Source organism: Hyphopichia burtonii (genome assembly GCF_001661395.1).
Source record: "Hyphopichia burtonii NRRL Y-1933 unplaced genomic scaffold HYPBUscaffold_5, whole genome shotgun sequence".
In the NCBI taxonomy this organism is placed as follows: Eukaryota; Fungi; Ascomycota; class Pichiomycetes; order Serinales; family Debaryomycetaceae; genus Hyphopichia; species Hyphopichia burtonii.
The window spans coordinates 126,583-143,085 of record NW_017963732.1 but is presented as its reverse complement, the minus strand read 5'-3'; the positions used below and the strand labels follow the sequence as shown (position 1 = coordinate 143,085).

The window sequence follows — 16,503 nt, the reverse complement described above, 5'->3', positions numbered from 1 at the left end:
TTATGGAACATCGCAATTAAAATACCAAAAAAAAAAATAAAAAAATTTTGAGCAGTTTCGAGATTCCAAGACTGTTCCGTTATCTTCTTTAATCACAACAACCATGAAGCTTCTCGATAAGACAATTGAACTAGAGAAGGATAAAAGTGGAAGTATTTCCATAGTGCCTCAAGACAAAGAAGATTTGTGGCAATTGTATAATTTAATTCAAAAAGGAGATGAGGTAGAGTTATCGACTTATAGAAATGTTAAGAAGACCACGGGTAGTGGTGCAACTGACGGTAAAGATAAAGGTAAAACTGAAAGAAAACTACTAAGATTGAAATTGGCTGTTTCTGATATTGAGTATGCTCCATCGGATGAATCAATGAGAATTAAAGGTAAAACTACTGAACAAAACCAATACGTCCCTAATCAAAGTTTCCACACTGCAGAAGTTCAATTGCAAAAATCTTTGAGAATCACTAAACCAGAATGGGATGACATAAGCTATGGTATAATTTTGGCAGCATCGTCTGTAGAAACCAGAGCAGAGGTTGGAGCTATAGTGATGGAAGAAGGGGTAGCCCATTTATGCTTGTTGACTGATAATATGACTGTTTTAAGAAACAAGATAGAGAAGTCGATTCCTCGTAAAAGTCGAGGAGAAGGTGGAGGTGGAAACCATGATAAAGCTATTACGAAATTTCTCGATATGGTACAATCGACCATGTTAAGAAATTTTGACTTAACAAAACTAAAAGTAGTCATACTAGCATCCCCTGGTTTCACTGCAAGTTTATTACAGAAAAATATCATGGAGCATGCGGTAAAAGACGACAACAAATTAATCATGAAGAATAAGTCCAAATTTTTGGTTGTTCATTCTTCAACAGGATATTTACAAGGTTTAGAAGAAGTTTTAAAGGACCCATCAGTTCAGAAACGATTGAATGATACCAAATATGCTAGGGAAGTCAATATTTTTGATGAATTTCAAAAATCTTTAAATGATGATGATGATAAAGCATGGTATGGTCCTTCAGAAGTGGCAAAAGCAGTAGAGATTGGAGCAGTCAAATATTTATTACTTACCGACACCTTATTCAGAAGTGATGATATTTCAGTAAGGAAACATTACATTAAGTTAAGTGATGAAGTCAAAAGCCAGGGAGGTGAAGTTTTAATATTCTCTAGTCTTCATGAATCAGGGGAACAGCTAGATCAACTAACCGGGGTTGCATCCATCTTGAAATACCCAGTGGCAGACTTAGATGAAGAGGAAGAAGAAGAAGAAGAAGAAGAAGAATAAACAACAAACGTAGTATCTAGACATTGAAATTATTAATATACACTATTTACAAGTTAATAAATAAATTATGCTTTGAACGGAGATTCCGATTGTTTTTGAAATCTTGGATTCTTAATACCAAGTTTATGCAAGTACCAAATGTAACCACCTCTAGTCCAAATCATTAAATCTTGAGTGATTCCAATACTCAATCCAAGGAAACCACCTTTCTTTATGTAATTGATGCTTTGTACCCGACTTAATTGATGTAATCTACCATACAAACCAGCCATAATTACCCCAGTTAAAGTGGTATTCAAGAAATCAATGGTATTATTTCTTAAATACACATCAAACAAGTATTCCATACCAAAAAATGCAGTAACTCCAGCAGCATATTTAGAACCAGTCTTCAAACCTTGTCTACAACCATTTAAAATCATGACATAATTTTTCTTTTTATGATAAAAATACCAGCCACCAACGGTACGTGGAAGACGGTGGCCATTTTCCACCAAATAACGTAAGGAAGAAAGCTTTATACCTTCGTAAAATCCTGACATGGCACCGACTATACCTCCCAAAGTACCAATAACTCCAAGTCTTTCTCTGGGAAGGAGATGAAATCTTTCATTGGCACGTATATCCATAGCTTCTGGTTCAGTCGAGCTGAATACAGAACCGACCTCTATAGAGCTATCATGGTCATCTTGCTTGAGAGACATCTTCTTTGCTGGATCAAGTTCGCCTTGGTCAAGTCGTTAAATCTAGCTTGAACGTTAAATAAATTTTTCCAGAGAGTTGGATCCGTACACCAAATATTAATAAAGGGTTCGCTATGGATAAAGCATAGAGCATAAAGGTTAGAATTGTATGGGGAAGTAGATATTAAACATTATCAACGATATCGGGGGAAGATGGCTTTTCTGTTCACAAATACAGCCAAGCTACAGCACATCCTAAAGTCACGATTAGAGCAATATATACATTAATATATAGAGGTATCAAGGAAATTAGAGTCAAAAGTATCTGGGAATTGCCAATGAAAACCAAGCTTTCAAAACACAAATCTGCCAAATATTGTTTGTATATAAAGAACTTCTATCAGTAAGTGATCAGAAATACAAAGAAAAAGAAAGAAAGATCAAAAAACAAAATAAACAAAGTATACATTTAAACAACACAATTATTGATCCAAAATGGATTTAACAAATTCAACGTAGTCCACATTACCATCGGAAGTGACATTGACACCTTTCAATAATTCATCGACTTCAGAATCGGTTAATTTTTCACCAATAGAAGTCAAAATGTATCTCAATTCACCAACACCAATGTAACCGGTGTTTTCTTTATCGAAAACTTGGAAACCTTTTATGTATTCTTCTGGGTGACCCAAAGGTTTGAATCCACCAGGTCTGTCAATGATTTTTTGATAAGTTTCGAAATCAAATTCATTTGCACCAATTCCACTTTGTAAATCGGAAATTTCAGCTAAAGTTGGGTTTTGGCCAACTGCTCTTAACAAGTCACCCAAGTGTTCAACTGGAATCTTTCCGGTACCCTTTTTATCGAAAAGAGCAAAAGCGTCTCTATAAGTTTTATTTTGTTGGGACTATTGAATCTTCGTTAGTAACCGGATCACTCTCGACTCTCAGAGTAACACGCCATAACCACCCCACCACCAACGTGTCCCCATCAGCAACATCCAATTGCACGTAATACATACCATGATCAGTTTATGCTTCCTAGCTATAGAACCTAATACTGGAAAGAAGAGATCAATTAACAGAGTGTTTAACCTATTTTGGAGCGTATTAGATTAATGTTTACGTTTTCTCACAAATTCTAGACGTAAACAAAAATGCGTTACCCGCACACCCCAAGTTTTAGCCATTATTGATAGGAAAACTGCCCACAGCTAGGGAAACTCCTTTGATACATCTTCATTTACTTTCCAAGGCATCTCCCAGCAAGATACCAGGTGAATAGAAGTACCGGAGACTGAGTCTGGCGAACATAGTGTTGATCCAGCCTGAAGAAGACTGAAAGAATAAGCGCGCGCCATTTCGCGTTAAAAAGTTCCATACATTTATAAGAAATTGGATTCATCCCAGGGTAACTTGATTCAAAGGGTTTCACTAAGCTGGTCATGTCGTTAGACGTAGTGGGTGATTTTGGATCCTACGTGAGAGAAGAACCGAGCAAATCCAAGAGAAGGAAGATTGACATCTCGGAGTTGAAGAAGACTAGCAAACTAAGCCAGACACCGGGATACAATGCAGAAGATTTCAAACCTGGGTATATGATAAATGTCAAGGTCGAAAATTTCACTACGTATGCATTTGCCGAATTCAAGTTGTCGCCCACTTTGAATATGATCATAGGGCCCAACGGTACTGGTAAAAGTACGTTGGTAGCGGCAATTTGTTTAGGATTGGGCGGGAAAATCGATCTCATCAAAAGAAAGACCATGAAGTCGATGATTAAAACTGGGTGTAGCGAAAGCTCTATTATGATAGAATTGAAGAATAAAGATGATTTACCGAATATCATTATCCAACGAGATTTTACAGAAAAGTCATCCACTTGGTATATCGATGGATCTTCAAGCGAGGAAAAATCAGTTAAGAAATTGGTACAATCATTTAACATCCAGCTCGATAACTTATGCCATTTTCTACCCCAGGAACGAGTTGCAGAGTTTGCCACTTTATCGCCGGAAAGACTATTGTTGGAAACCGAAAGAACTTTGGGTGATGGGGGGTTATTAAAAGAACATGAATCATTGATTCTCCTTGATTCAGAACGATTAAAATTGACTTCAGATATTCAAATCATCGATGATCGTCTATCTAAGTTGAATGAAGAAAGTGGGAAACTTGAAGAAGAAGTGAAAAAATATGAAGATTACGAAAAAAAGACCTATGAAATCCATATACATTCATTGCTAATTCCTTACGGCCAAATACAAGACTTCAAATCCGAACGGAAAAGATTAAAAGAACAGAGAGAAGAGGCCAAAAGAAAGTTAGAGCAATTCCAAAGTAATACCCGTCCATTAGAAGAAAAACTACACTCTCTTGAATCGGAACATACTCAACTAGAACAAACTAAATCAACGTTCCTCAACGAAAATGGTGATCTCATTGAGAAATATGAGTCAAAAGATCAGGATATCAAGGATGTCAAGGAGGCTATTGATACCTTAAAAATGAAGATCGAAAATTATAAAAAGAGGAACGATAATATATTGAGTAGTTTAGAAAAGGAAAACGAAGAAAAAGATAAAATCCTCAAAAATTTAAACGATATACCTCTGGTTGATGAACATGAACTCCAAGAACTCAATTCTGCAAGAGAAGAAAAGCATGCTCAGTTGACCGATATACAAACTGACGTTGAGGAAATCAAAACTAATCGTGATAGACAAATGTCGATTCTATCTAGAATCGATCGATCTATTAAAGAAAAACAAAACCGTTTAAATTCAAATGATAAAATTGATCTTTTAAGAAGTCGCCCAATAGGGTTTCGTCCTGAACAATTGGAAGCTACCTATAAAGCCATAATGCATTTAAGACAAGATGCAAGCCTCAAGAATTTGTATGAAGAATGTCCCATTGTATCTTGTGATGTCGTGGACCCTAATTATGCGAAATATGTCGAAAGATGTATAGATAGAAACTCCATGCTTTCTGTTTTCTGCCCGGATGAGGCTTCCTTCACTACCGTCAGGCGAGTAGTTGGAGCTTTCAGAATTCCATTGAGAACTACATCCGATAATCCTAAGCCTCCTCCAGTTCCAAAAGATCGTTTGAAAGATTGGGGTTTTGATTATTATGTATCAGATTTATTGAAAGGCCCTCCTACTGTACTAAATTGTTTAAATGTTTTAAATAACTTGAACCAAATTCCGGTTTCATTAAAAGCTTTTGATCCTTTGACGATCAAAAAGTTGACAACCCCCGATAATAATGGCCGTATTCCATTTATGAGATTCATTGCTGGTGACACGATCTTTTCCGTAAGCAGATCTAAATATGGGTCACGTCAATATGTTTACCAATCTGAAAACGTCATGAAGGCTCAATTTTTGGGAGTTTCGGGTTTAAGTTCCCATATAAGGGAAGAAATTTCTTCTGAAATAACAGAAATGAAGGAACAGATGTCACAGGAAAAAGAACATTATCAAGAACTTCAAAGTCAGTTTAAGAATAAAAGAGATGACTATGATAAGTTCAAGAGTGATCTTAATACCGTGAACCTTGAATATGAAAAGATAAAGAGAAATGTAAAAGCTAAGCAAAGGTTAGAACAATTATTACAATCCAAAGAACAAAACATAAAGAAATTGACCCAAAGTTCTAAAAAAGACCAAACTGATAAAATTATGCAAGCAGAAAGAAAATTACTTGATAAATTCAAAGCTAAGGCCGAATATATTAAGGAGAATTCTGAAATATCCACAGAATTAGCAAGGAATAGTATCTTATTGAAGCAGCACGAGTTTCAGATTTTTCAAATCATGAATCAGCTAGAAAACACCAAAGCTTTGCTTCAAACATTCGAATCTCGAAAAGAAGAACTACAAGCAGAGTATGATACTGCCACTGCTAAATACAAAGATTACAAGAACAAGGATTTCTATAACACTGTTAAAGAACAAAGTGCTAACTATACACCGGAGGAGCGTAGAGAGTTAACAAGCTTAACAGAAGAATACCTTAGAAATGATAGATTGAGTGAATATCATATTCGCCAAAAAATCATGCTTCTTGAAGATGAAAGATCAGTGATGTCTGCAGCCGACCATTCTTCAATTGAACTTTTGAGGAGAAAGAAAGATGATATCGATAGAGCAGAAAAGGAATTACCAAGATTGAGGAAACGTAAGGATGATCTCGATAAACAAATTGCTAGTATACAAAGCACCTGGGAATCGAAATTGAGTAAATCAGTAAGCAAAATCTCAAAAGCATTCCAAAAAAGATTTACTACTGTTGCAAGTGATGGTCAAGTTGAATTGGTAAAAGAAGAACGATTCAAAAATTGGAGATTACAGATTTTAGTTAAATTTAGAGAGAATACCGAACTAAAAATTCTAGACCATCAGTCACAATCTGGTGGTGAAAGAGCCGTATCCACCATTTTTTTCATCATGTCACTTCAAGGATTAACTGATGCGCCATTTAGGGTAGTAGATGAAATAAATCAAGGTATGGATCCAAAAAATGAAAAGATGGCACATCGATATTTAGTGAATACTGCTTGTCAAACATCGAATTCCCAATATTTTTTGGTTACACCAAAGCTTTTAACTGGTCTTTACTATCATCCAAAAATGGCAATTCATTGCATCTATACTGGGACGTATGTGGATCCAATTGATCGGAGATCGAATGAGTCCGATTATTTGGATATGAAGAGGTGTAAATTATTAACTAACGTGGCTTCATGATTGTAATTCTATATGTATATATATGTACACTAAATACATCAACTATTTACAGGAGGATTGAGAGAATCAAAGAATGTTCAATGCATTTTGTAATCTTTTCTTATACTCGACTTCACCGATCAATTCAATTAACAAAGGTATCGTGACACCAGATATACCACCAGAAAGTGCAAATCTAATAGAATGAAATATATCCTTTTTCTTAGTATCAGGTAATGCTTTTGTTATTTCATCAATGCACGAATTGAAATCAGAATGGTCGAGATCTTTTAAAATGGTCAAGACTTCTTTTGCTTGACTAGGGATTTGAGATTCATCAATTTTCGAATGTTCAACATCTTTGAATATATAGGAATGGATGTTTTCGATATCATGTATTGTTGAGAGACTTTGACTCAAGCTAATTAGAAGTTTTTTCAAATATTCCTTATTATATTTGCCATTTGTAAATTCATTAAAGCGAGGAAAGTATGAGTCCACCAACTCATCCAAAGAATCAGGCTCATTGATTCTATTTCTTAAGTGATGTTTATTGAAAAATAACAATTTATCGTCTTTCACTTTTGCATTTCCTTTTGTTAATGTATCCAAACTAAACTTATCTATTAAATCGTGAAGCGTCATCACTTCGCTTGAACTTACACCAGGAACAATTCTTGTAGGAGACCAACCAAATAATGCACAGAAATTGGTTACTGCTTCCGGTAATATACCTTTTTCTTTCATACTTAAAATACCAATATCACCTTGTCTTTTTGAAAGTTTTTTATCCTCCAAAGAAGTCAATAATGGGATATGAACGTAAGAGGGAGGTTTCCAACCAAAAGCTTCATATAAAGCAATATGCTTAGGAGTTGAGCTTAACCACTCTTCCCCTCTTATCACATGGGTGATACCCATAAGATGATCATCGATTACATTAGCAAAATGATAAGTTGGTAGACCATCGGATTTCATAATAACAAAGTCATCGTACCTTCTATCTTGAAGATTATATTGAGGTTGCAAATTCTTTTCCCCGTGCATCAAATCAGTGAAAGAACTATAAGTGTCTGGAGACTTGAATCTGACGATTTGCTCTGCATTATGATCGCTGTGATGGTTATCATGAAAACATTTTCTATCATAAGTTACAGTAGTTGGAGGTTTTAATTTTGTTGCCGATTCTCTTAAATCCAATAATCTTTCTTTTGAACAATTACAATAATAAGCTTTGCCGCTTTCCACAAGCTGGTCAACATACTTCTTATATATATTCATTCTTTCTGATTGTCTATAAGGTGCATATGGTCCACCTTCATTTGGACCTTCATCGATTTTCAATCCACACCATTTCAAACTATCATAAATATTCTGTTCTGCATCGGCAACCAATCGTTTTTGATCAGTATCTTCCAATCTCAACAAAAACTGTCCACCGGTACTTTTAGCCAAAAGATAATTATACAAAGCAGTTCTTAATGATCCCAAATGTAAATGGCCGGTTGGTGAAGGTGCAAATCTTGTTCTTGCCGGGGTAGTTGGCTGAATAGACTTATTTTTGGGCGAAGTCTTGAGTTTACCCTTCAAGCTGAATTTCTTGGTGGAATAGAACCGAATCCAGGATCCACCAGACTGTCCGGGTTTTAGCATAGTGACTCTTTAAAACAAGTAAGATCTTATTCTTTATTGTCAATTGGCCCAAAGATTTTTCCTCTGGAACGAGACGGGCCAATTTCTTTTGGTGCGAAGAAGACCAAAAAAAAAAATTGTTTTGTAAATTTTCAAGTCTTCTTCTTTTTGATCTTATAAGTAAAAGGTTGAAAAACTACTGATTTTGAAAGGCTTTAGTGTTTCTGATATATAAGAACCCCGTCTAAGGTTTTATTGAGGTCAAAAAAATTGTTTTTTCGGAAAACCATTGACAAAATATAAGTTCCACTGAATTTATTCGTTCAACTCGTTCTACTCGTACAGCATCAATACTCGAATACAGCTAATATGGAAGACACACGAAGAACCCAACTGTTGAAGAGTGCTCTGAGAACATTCTATCTTCACAAGTCGTTTGATATTCAGTCTGATCTTGAATTTTTACCAGCTATTCCATCGGATACTCACAGCATTTCTGTCAACTCATCGACGGTTTCAAGTACGGTTGCAACACCAGAAACCATGCATGTGATGAGTCCTAAACAGGTGGTTTCACCAATTATGACCCAGAACAGTATGTATGGATATAAGAGCAATGGAGGAATACAATATAACCAGCAACCAACCCCAAATAAAGAATTTTTCCATAATTCGACGCCACTTATCAGTCAGCAATTGAATGATCTTTTACAGACTCCCAAAGCCAGAATGCTTTACTTGAACAGTCAAGAAAAGTCACCCAAGCATTCTAGTGTGTATGCCAACACCAACACGAATTCGAATCCTTTAAGAAGAAGATTTGCTAGCAATGGTCAGAATCAGATTAGCATCGATCAAATGTATGCTAATTCTAAAGCTCAGCAGATGAATCAAAACCGGTTGAGCTCTTTTGATAGAGGCTATTGGATGAGGTAGTGGTTTTACTTTGGTGTTTCAATTCGTTTTATTTCTTCATTCATTTTTTCCTTTCATTTTCTTCGTCTTTTTTGATTTTTCCCCATTATATGTTTACTTAATAACTCTCCCAGTTTTGAATATTTTTATAGTATCTTGTTTCAGTGTATGTGTTCGATTTCGATTGTGCATTAAATATCTTTACTTCTTGTTATCTACTTCTTATCCGTATCTACTTCTTTCTCGTTTTATTATTTAATATATTTAGTCATTCAATATTCTCTATTCCTCAATACTCCCTATTCCTTAATCTTCCTTATTTCTCAATAGTCTTTGTTTTTTAGTATTTCTCCGGCTTTTAGTATACCGGTTTGTCTATCCAGTTATTTAATAGATATGGTAAGTATTAGTGGCCCAATTGTATTTGCAACCCATTTTTTTGCAGTTTTTCCCGACCCAGACATGAGTACACGTGACCTGCAGTGGCAAAATAGCCCCATCTCCGGAGGTTCGGTTCTCGAATCTTCTTGCCCCTGACGGTTTGCCCCCTTTGAAAAAAAGAATATAAAGAAGGTGATTCTTGTTAATTGTAGTTTAGTATCCAGCTATTTATACATGAGTAGTTACAATGGTTTTTGGTGGGAATAAATCTGACGACACAGATTCTAATAAACAAGTGGGTGAATGGGAAAAAGATTTTGACCAATTCACCGATCGATTTAATGAGATTGCAAAGAAAACAATTTATCACACTGGCGGGATCTTAGGAGATATCAATGACCGAGCCAAACAAATGACGCTCGATTGGTTATTTGATGAGAGTTCTGATAAGAAGCCAGGATACGAGGAGGACATCAAGGATATTAGTAATAGTTTCAAATCAATGATTACCGATTTGAGCCCAAGAATTGAAGAGTTCATTTCTAAACCTTACGAAGATAGAACAGGATGCAAAGAAGATAAGTTTGGATTTGGATTCAGACCATGGGGTGGGTTCCACCGCGGGTTTAGAAGCGGCGAAACTCCGTATGGGTACTATTCATACGGAGCACCATCCGCAAGGTATTATAACGAATGCTTGAATAAAGAAGGGGAATCAGTATGGGATTCCAAAGGGTATTGGAGATGTTTGTTCCCCAATCGTGAAGTGCCCAATGAGTTATTGAATTATAAGAAGCAATACAAACCGGACGAGATCTTAACTAAAGAAGATTTTGAACAGGCGGTAACTGAGAAAGGAGCAAGTAACGAAGACGTGATTGAATTGGGTAATAGAGGAACCTTCTTTAAAAAATTTGATGCTTATTTAAGTTGGAAGAATGTCATGTATGAAAACGTTAAGAGAGAACGAGAAATGAAAAGACAAGCATTCAAAGAAAGACAAATTACAAATATCGAAGATAAACAAGTGGTTTCATCATCAATACAATCTAGTATGAATACCACTGATGACGAAATTGTTTTGAATGAAATCAAGACAGAAATTTTCAATGATGGTAGTTCGATTACAAAGAACATCACCAAGAGTAAACCCGTTGGGTCCAAGGAATGGGTTAACGTCAACGAGAGTGTTGACCACGGAAATGCCAACTCCAAAGGATGGTTTTGGTCAAAGGATTAATTGTACATATCGGGAGTTTTTATGATTTTAATTGTTTATAATTTTATAGTGAGCCAGTGAAATACCAAAAAAACTTTAAAAAAAAAACTGATGTAGACTTAATGCGTGAACAGAAAACTACAAAGGGATAACCCTAATACTATCAGTCTAACTACCAGCATGAATCCATTGAATAAGATTATATTCTTATCAGCTTTCTTAGCGTCGGGGTTTTTGTTAATTTTATTATCATGTGCATTATATAATAACTGGAAGCCATTATGGGTTATATTAATTTTTTTGATAGCACCATTACCCAATATAATATCATCATCAATTGAAAATAATCGGGATGACTTTTTAATGTTTAATAATGATCATAACAATAGTCCAAGTTCCATCGAGGAGTTGAGTAAGTTTATCACTGGATATTTGATTATCAGTGGGGTTTCATTACCAATTATATTGTATCATACTAATTTGATTGAAATGGGGTCAATGATTATGAGTATAATTGGAGGGTTGATTGTATATGGGGATATTATTGTATTCATTTGGTTTTTCAGTGAAGAAGAAGAAGAAGATAATGATGATTTTAACTTTTAAAACTAAGAATCTTATATATTAGTATATATTCAATTTAAAACAACCAATAAAAGAATTAGAATTACCGTTAATATGATAATAGTGACTAAGCTACCATTTTCTCTAACTTTATTTCTAAATACGTTTAATCTTCTATGGGTTTGATTTAGTCTAGTATGCGACGAGTCCACGCCTTGCTCCAAGTCGTTTAACAAGATTATGTGATCGTCGAGTTCTGAGTTAATATTATGGCCCAAATTTTTCTGAAACTGAATTGATTCATGTAAAGAGTCTAAATGAGAATCTTGCTGTAGTATAGTTTGCTGATGTTGAGCGAAAAACTCATGGTTGGATATTGATTCAAGACTTTGTTCATCGTCATGATACGGTTGAAATTTTTGAGTCCCCATTAATTCATTTCTTAATTCGTTATCGTCATCTTTAAATCTAACTGATTTTGTTTGAGAATTCAAATTTACTTCTAATTTATAATCATTTATATCGAAAAAACAATCAACTATATTGGTTAGACTTGTATTATACAAGTTTATTAGTTTGGTTAATTCATTTACCAAGTCATTTGAAGGAGTTTTCAAGTTATTTATATCATTTTGTAAGTAATTTAAATTTTTTTTTATCCGGTCTAAATTTGAGACTAGTTCAAGATTATCATTTGAACTAGGGTTAAGGTTTAGTATGGATACCAAACGGTTTCTTTCATCTAATTGGGTTTCCAATACTTCCAAGTAATTGGATACTTTCAAAAGGGATTGTTTTATATCTTTTACTGACATTATCATATAAAAGAAAGGAGTAACTAACTTTTTTCGCACATACAAAAATTAAGAATTTATTAAAGGGGAGTATTAGTCTATATATAATAATAACAAGAATAGAATTGAAAAAGAGAGACATTATTTTGATTTCGTTAAACTGAAAGATCTTAAAGAGTAATCATCGGATATTATTGAATTTCTTATTGAATAATTTATTGAAGACCGTTTATATTCATTTAAAATGAGATTTTTTTTTTTAGAATTATTTGAAAAATTTAATTTCATTGGTATATTATAAGTATTATAAGATTTCAAATTTGAAAGATCACTTATAAGATATTTCAATTCATTTTCAATTTGATTTGATTCTTGTATTATCATATCTTCTAAACAATCTAATATTATCATTAAATTATCGTTATTATAATTATTATTCAACATTTTTAATTTAACATCATTTTTTTCATGTATATCATAGATTGAAGTATTATTTGTTTCAATCGACTTATGATCATCATAAATCTCATCTATATCAGTTGAATTTGTTGATTCATTAGTTGTTGATTTAGTATACGTTGTTTCTGGACTTGAATTTATCGATTCAAATAAATCATCTAATTGATTAAATAAATCTTTTGTTGCCAGCATGGTGCTTGATTTTTTGGTGAAATGCCTTTCTCCATAAACGATCTTTTCTAGTTATATATATAAGACACACGAATTTTTAATCGCTTAATCTCTACATTTATCTAAATATTAGTTATTATACATATTAGCAGCCTCTTTGATGTACTGATGCGATAAACGCGATTATATCAAAATAATCGTCAAAGGAACCCCTTCGCGTGTAAACACTTCATTGTATGTATTTGTATACTTGAATTATTGTATATATATGTATATTGTATCTTATTTGTAGATATATTGTATCTTATTTGTATACCCATTTGTATATATATTGTATACCCATTTGTATATATATTGTATACTTATTTGTATCTTATATATTGTACTATTTTCTATTGTAGATGGTCTTGGAAGGTTGTAGGTTAACCATTACTATTTCTCGTGTCAATACAAAATATGGAGGCGATTGATGTTCAGGGAATAAAACCGATACGGTGGCTTACTTCGGTTGCAAAATCATCCCGGAGAATACAGAATGTATAGGGAGAAACGTATAGTATATAGAATTGAATGAACAGATTGTATGAAATAAGTAGGTCAAAGTATTTATATTACCAAATGGAAGATAGGAATAGCTTGAAAAAAGAAGAATAGACTCCCGAATAGAAGAGAACAAATAGAAAATACATGTAGAATGGAGATACACTATGCACAGAATACTGAATAGAAAATAGAGTAAAATATCGAATAAATGCAGGTATGGAGATAGACTCGAATGTAGTACGAATGGAATAAGGTAGGGATACAGAATATTGGACTTACCCTAGAACATTGAACACGAACCTCAGTATTGGCCATGAACTAGAATATGAATGTAGAATGGAGTGGAATGGAGTAGGCTAGAGTAGAATATAAAGAACGGGGTATATAGATGTTGAATGGAGTAGAATATAGACAGAATATAGAATGAAAGTATCGAGTAGCATACAGCATATGACACTAGAGTATACTACAGAACACATTAACCCAGAAAGATCTAGATTAGAATATAGGTTATAGATTAGAACATCCCATACAATACAGAATATAGATAAGAACATTCAATACAAGATAGAATAGTTTAGACAGAGAATACACAAAATATAAAATGTAGAAGCGGATAGTTAGTGGAATGAGTGGAGAGCAAGGGCATGGAACACAAGGATGGAATACCAATCCGGCCTTCTCGGTGGTTCCAATACTGTTCTGGTAGTTGTTGTAGTTGTTGATACTCCGTGGTGGTCCGTAGTGGAGGTAAGTTCGTGGAGCTGCGAATTGGTCGGCCCCCCCGCGGTATGGAAAAATTCATTCACGTTGTATAAATAATGATCAAATTCCACTTTTGTTAACAAGACATTTAATTAATAAATCAAAATTAAATAATGACAACTACTGACTACGTTACCAATAAACCAAACGATACTACTAAACCAGATAAAACTATTTGTGTTTTTTGCGGATCTTCATTTGGTAATAATGAAATTTTTGCTAAAAATGCTAATGATTTAGGTAAATCATTAGCTAAAAGAAACTGGGGGTTAGTTTACGGAGGAGGATCAACTGGTATTATGGGGTCGGTGGCAAGAGGATGTGCTACCAACGGAGGATACGTTCATGGAATCATTCCGTCGGCATTGATTTCAAGAGAAAGAATTGATGATGAGAAATTCAACGAACATTTAAAGTCATCGATTGATAATCATGATGGCTCAACCCCAATTCCCGATCTGAAAGAATACGGCCATACTACTTTAGTTAAAGACATGCATACCAGAAAGAAGATGATGGGCGAAGAAGCCGATGCGTTTATTGCATTACCAGGAGGATACGGAACTTTAGAAGAATTAATGGAAGTAGTTACTTGGTTTCAATTAAATATTCACAATAAGCCAATTGTTATATTCAATATGAATGGATTTTACGATAATTTCTTAAAATTTATTAAAGATGCAATTAAAAATGAATTTGTTAGTGAAAAAAATGGAGAAATTATTAAAGTGGCAGAAACCGCCGATGAAGTCTTGAAGGCAATTGAAGAGTATAAGATTCCCGAAGGTAGATTCAACTTGAATTGGGAAAATACCTAGAAAAAGTATATATATATATATATTATAGAGTATATAAGTTTAATGACCTAAATTATCTTCAACATCATCTTGTACATGGAACAAATCTTCGAATTCATCATTGGGGATTTCAATTTCATTTAATAATCCAGTACTAACGTCATACATTAACCCCCAAACTTCGATATCACCATTTTTCAAAGCCATCGAAGCAGATGGATGTCTTTTCAATGCAAGCACAGAATTAATGACATTTAATTCAGCCAATTTCTTTGCCTTTTCCTTTGGATTATCATTATATTGATTTAATAATTTCAAATTCGCAGCCCTAGTATGTCTAATTGGATTTAACCACAAATCAAGAACACCGCCAATTTTCTTAGAACTTAACGAGGCCCAAATACCCCCACAATCAGTGTGTCCACATACAATAATCTTACGGACTTTCAAAACATCCACCGCAAACTGTATCACCCCCTGACTTGAAATATCATTGGAATTTATGATGTTGGCAATGTTACGGTGGGTGAAGATCTCCCCCGGTAAGGTAGCCAAACAAGATTCACCGGCTCTGGAATCAGAACAGCCAATCCATAACGTGTGGGGGGACTGTCCTTTACCGTTTAATTCAAATATTTGATTGGAGTGATTATGATGAATCGAGTCAACGTAATATTGATTATTATTCAAAAAATCTTCTTTGGTAGAGTTTTTAGATAATGTGAAGGGGAAATTATCATTTCTAAATACTTGACCCTTCTTCTGATTATGTATTTCCAATTGTTTCAATCTTTCATCTGGTGGTGTAGTACTTAAATCAGTTTCATGATCATGATTTAATTGGTACTGTAATATATTATCTCTACCCATGATGATTCTTGACGTACTGAATTTGAGTAATGTACTAATATTGATTGGTTTTCTAACGGGGAACCAACTCTTGTATAACGACAACACTTTGAATACCTTTTTATCTAACAACTTTTACTGAAATTTACTGGATTATTTATATGAATATTCAAAAAGTATTTGACTGTAAAACGGAGAAAAATATCCAACCGAAAAAAAGACCCACCAAAAGAAAAAAAAAAAAGGCCTAAAAAAACAAAAAAAAAAATTATATAATTAATAATAAAAATAATACTTATTCATACAACTAAACTATTCACAAAACAATAACCTAAATAATGAATAGCCACTTTATCTTACTTCAAAACTTTTCTTTGGTCCCTATATTCTGGTAATGCTTATTATCTTCTATTTTTTTTTTTTCCTTGGAAAAACTCCTTTTTAGCAACTTCGTCTTTTTTGGAACAACTCTATTTTCGTTAGGGTTCACCGTATACTTGGGTGCCCTTTTTTTCCGAGTGGATTAATATAAGGTTATTTTATATATCCAGAATATCTTTGAGTCATCCCGGGGAAATGTATTATCGATTACATACCATTTGAACAACCTGTTGATTAATCAACGTTTTTGCAAAATGGTTGGGTCTTATCATTACGTATTTCAACGTGCATAATTAGATGCTGGGTCCGCATGCAGGAAGCCC

General features: G+C 34.0%; 12 protein-coding genes across 12 annotated transcripts; 6 read left to right on the top strand and 6 right to left on the bottom strand.

Annotated features, from left to right (window-relative positions):
* The first annotated feature begins 86 nt into the window (after positions 1 to 86).
* On the top strand, positions 87 to 1,376 carry HYPBUDRAFT_153234 (ribosome dissociation factor). The gene has a single exon (XM_020221436.1). It carries the CDS (start codon positions 104 to 106, stop codon positions 1,289 to 1,291), a length of 1,188 nt encoding a protein of 395 aa, XP_020075400.1. The 5' UTR covers positions 87 to 103; the 3' UTR covers positions 1,292 to 1,376.
* HYPBUDRAFT_162278 (uncharacterized protein) lies at positions 1,357 to 1,991 on the bottom strand (the record flags this gene model as incomplete). Its single annotated transcript, XM_020222559.1, has 1 exon — positions 1,357 to 1,991. Exon 1 carries the CDS (start codon positions 1,918 to 1,920, stop codon positions 1,357 to 1,359), a length of 564 nt encoding a protein of 187 aa, XP_020075399.1. The 5' UTR covers positions 1,921 to 1,991.
* A 454-nt stretch (positions 1,992 to 2,445) lies between these two features.
* On the bottom strand, positions 2,446 to 3,048 carry MLC1 (Mlc1p). The gene is made up of 2 exons (XM_020221435.1): positions 3,000 to 3,048; positions 2,446 to 2,885 (listed from the first exon to the last, which is right to left on the bottom strand). Exons 1-2 carry the CDS (start codon positions 3,000 to 3,002, stop codon positions 2,457 to 2,459), a joined length of 432 nt encoding a protein of 143 aa, XP_020075398.1. The 5' UTR covers positions 3,003 to 3,048; the 3' UTR covers positions 2,446 to 2,456.
* Positions 3,049 to 3,240: 192 nt separating this feature from the next.
* Positions 3,241 to 6,786, top strand: SMC5 (DNA repair ATPase). The gene has a single exon (XM_020221434.1). It carries the CDS (start codon positions 3,423 to 3,425, stop codon positions 6,729 to 6,731), a length of 3,309 nt encoding a protein of 1,102 aa, XP_020075397.1. The 5' UTR covers positions 3,241 to 3,422; the 3' UTR covers positions 6,732 to 6,786.
* An 11-nt stretch (positions 6,787 to 6,797) lies between these two features.
* Positions 6,798 to 8,382, bottom strand: HYPBUDRAFT_140512 (glutamate--tRNA ligase; the record flags this gene model as incomplete). The annotated part of the gene is made up of 1 exon (XM_020219754.1): positions 6,798 to 8,382. Exon 1 carries the CDS (start codon positions 8,361 to 8,363, stop codon positions 6,798 to 6,800), a length of 1,566 nt encoding a protein of 521 aa, XP_020075396.1. The 5' UTR covers positions 8,364 to 8,382.
* A 149-nt stretch (positions 8,383 to 8,531) lies between these two features.
* HYPBUDRAFT_12037 (uncharacterized protein) lies at positions 8,532 to 9,422 on the top strand. Its single transcript, XM_020219238.1, has one exon. It carries the CDS (start codon positions 8,712 to 8,714, stop codon positions 9,276 to 9,278), a length of 567 nt encoding a protein of 188 aa, XP_020075395.1. The 5' UTR covers positions 8,532 to 8,711; the 3' UTR covers positions 9,279 to 9,422.
* A 450-nt stretch (positions 9,423 to 9,872) lies between these two features.
* HYPBUDRAFT_153230 (uncharacterized protein) lies at positions 9,873 to 10,935 on the top strand. Its single transcript, XM_020221433.1, has one exon. The coding sequence runs from the start codon at positions 9,886 to 9,888 to the stop codon at positions 10,876 to 10,878; it is 993 nt and encodes a 330-aa protein (XP_020075394.1). The 5' UTR covers positions 9,873 to 9,885; the 3' UTR covers positions 10,879 to 10,935.
* A 102-nt stretch (positions 10,936 to 11,037) lies between these two features.
* Positions 11,038 to 11,430, top strand: HYPBUDRAFT_125633 (uncharacterized protein; the record flags this gene model as incomplete). Its single annotated transcript, XM_020219341.1, has 1 exon — positions 11,038 to 11,430. A coding segment is annotated over one exon (393 nt), but the record flags the coding sequence as incomplete, so codon positions are not given.
* Positions 11,431 to 11,492: 62 nt separating this feature from the next.
* Positions 11,493 to 12,236, bottom strand: SYN8 (syntaxin; the record flags this gene model as incomplete). The annotated part of the gene is made up of 1 exon (XM_020219236.1): positions 11,493 to 12,236. The coding sequence occupies one exon, from the start codon at positions 12,234 to 12,236 to the stop codon at positions 11,493 to 11,495; it is 744 nt and encodes a 247-aa protein (XP_020075392.1).
* Positions 12,237 to 12,356: 120 nt separating this feature from the next.
* Positions 12,357 to 12,866, bottom strand: HYPBUDRAFT_6735 (uncharacterized protein; the record flags this gene model as incomplete). The annotated part of the gene is made up of 1 exon (XM_020223604.1): positions 12,357 to 12,866. The coding sequence occupies one exon, from the start codon at positions 12,864 to 12,866 to the stop codon at positions 12,357 to 12,359; it is 510 nt and encodes a 169-aa protein (XP_020075391.1).
* Positions 12,867 to 14,266: 1,400 nt separating this feature from the next.
* HYPBUDRAFT_140502 (uncharacterized protein) lies at positions 14,267 to 15,006 on the top strand (the record flags this gene model as incomplete). The annotated part of the gene is made up of 1 exon (XM_020219753.1): positions 14,267 to 15,006. One exon carries the CDS (start codon positions 14,267 to 14,269, stop codon positions 14,969 to 14,971), a length of 705 nt encoding a protein of 234 aa, XP_020075390.1. The 3' UTR covers positions 14,972 to 15,006.
* NCE103 (carbonate dehydratase) lies at positions 14,959 to 15,820 on the bottom strand (the record flags this gene model as incomplete). The annotated part of the gene is made up of 1 exon (XM_020219235.1): positions 14,959 to 15,820. One exon carries the CDS (start codon positions 15,818 to 15,820, stop codon positions 15,011 to 15,013), a length of 810 nt encoding a protein of 269 aa, XP_020075389.1. The 3' UTR covers positions 14,959 to 15,010.
* Positions 15,821 to 16,503: the final 683 nt, after the last annotated feature.

Bases quoted from the DNA above. Each gene is read 5' to 3' on its own strand.
- HYPBUDRAFT_12037 (XM_020219238.1), top strand. From the start codon at position 8,712: ATGGAAGACACACGAAGAACCCAACTGTTGAAGAGTGCTCTGAGAACA.
- HYPBUDRAFT_153234 (XM_020221436.1), top strand. From the start codon at position 104: ATGAAGCTTCTCGATAAGACAATTGAACTAGAGAAGGATAAAAGTGGA.
- HYPBUDRAFT_153230 (XM_020221433.1), top strand. From the start codon at position 9,886: ATGGTTTTTGGTGGGAATAAATCTGACGACACAGATTCTAATAAACAA.
- SMC5 (XM_020221434.1), top strand. From the start codon at position 3,423: ATGTCGTTAGACGTAGTGGGTGATTTTGGATCCTACGTGAGAGAAGAA.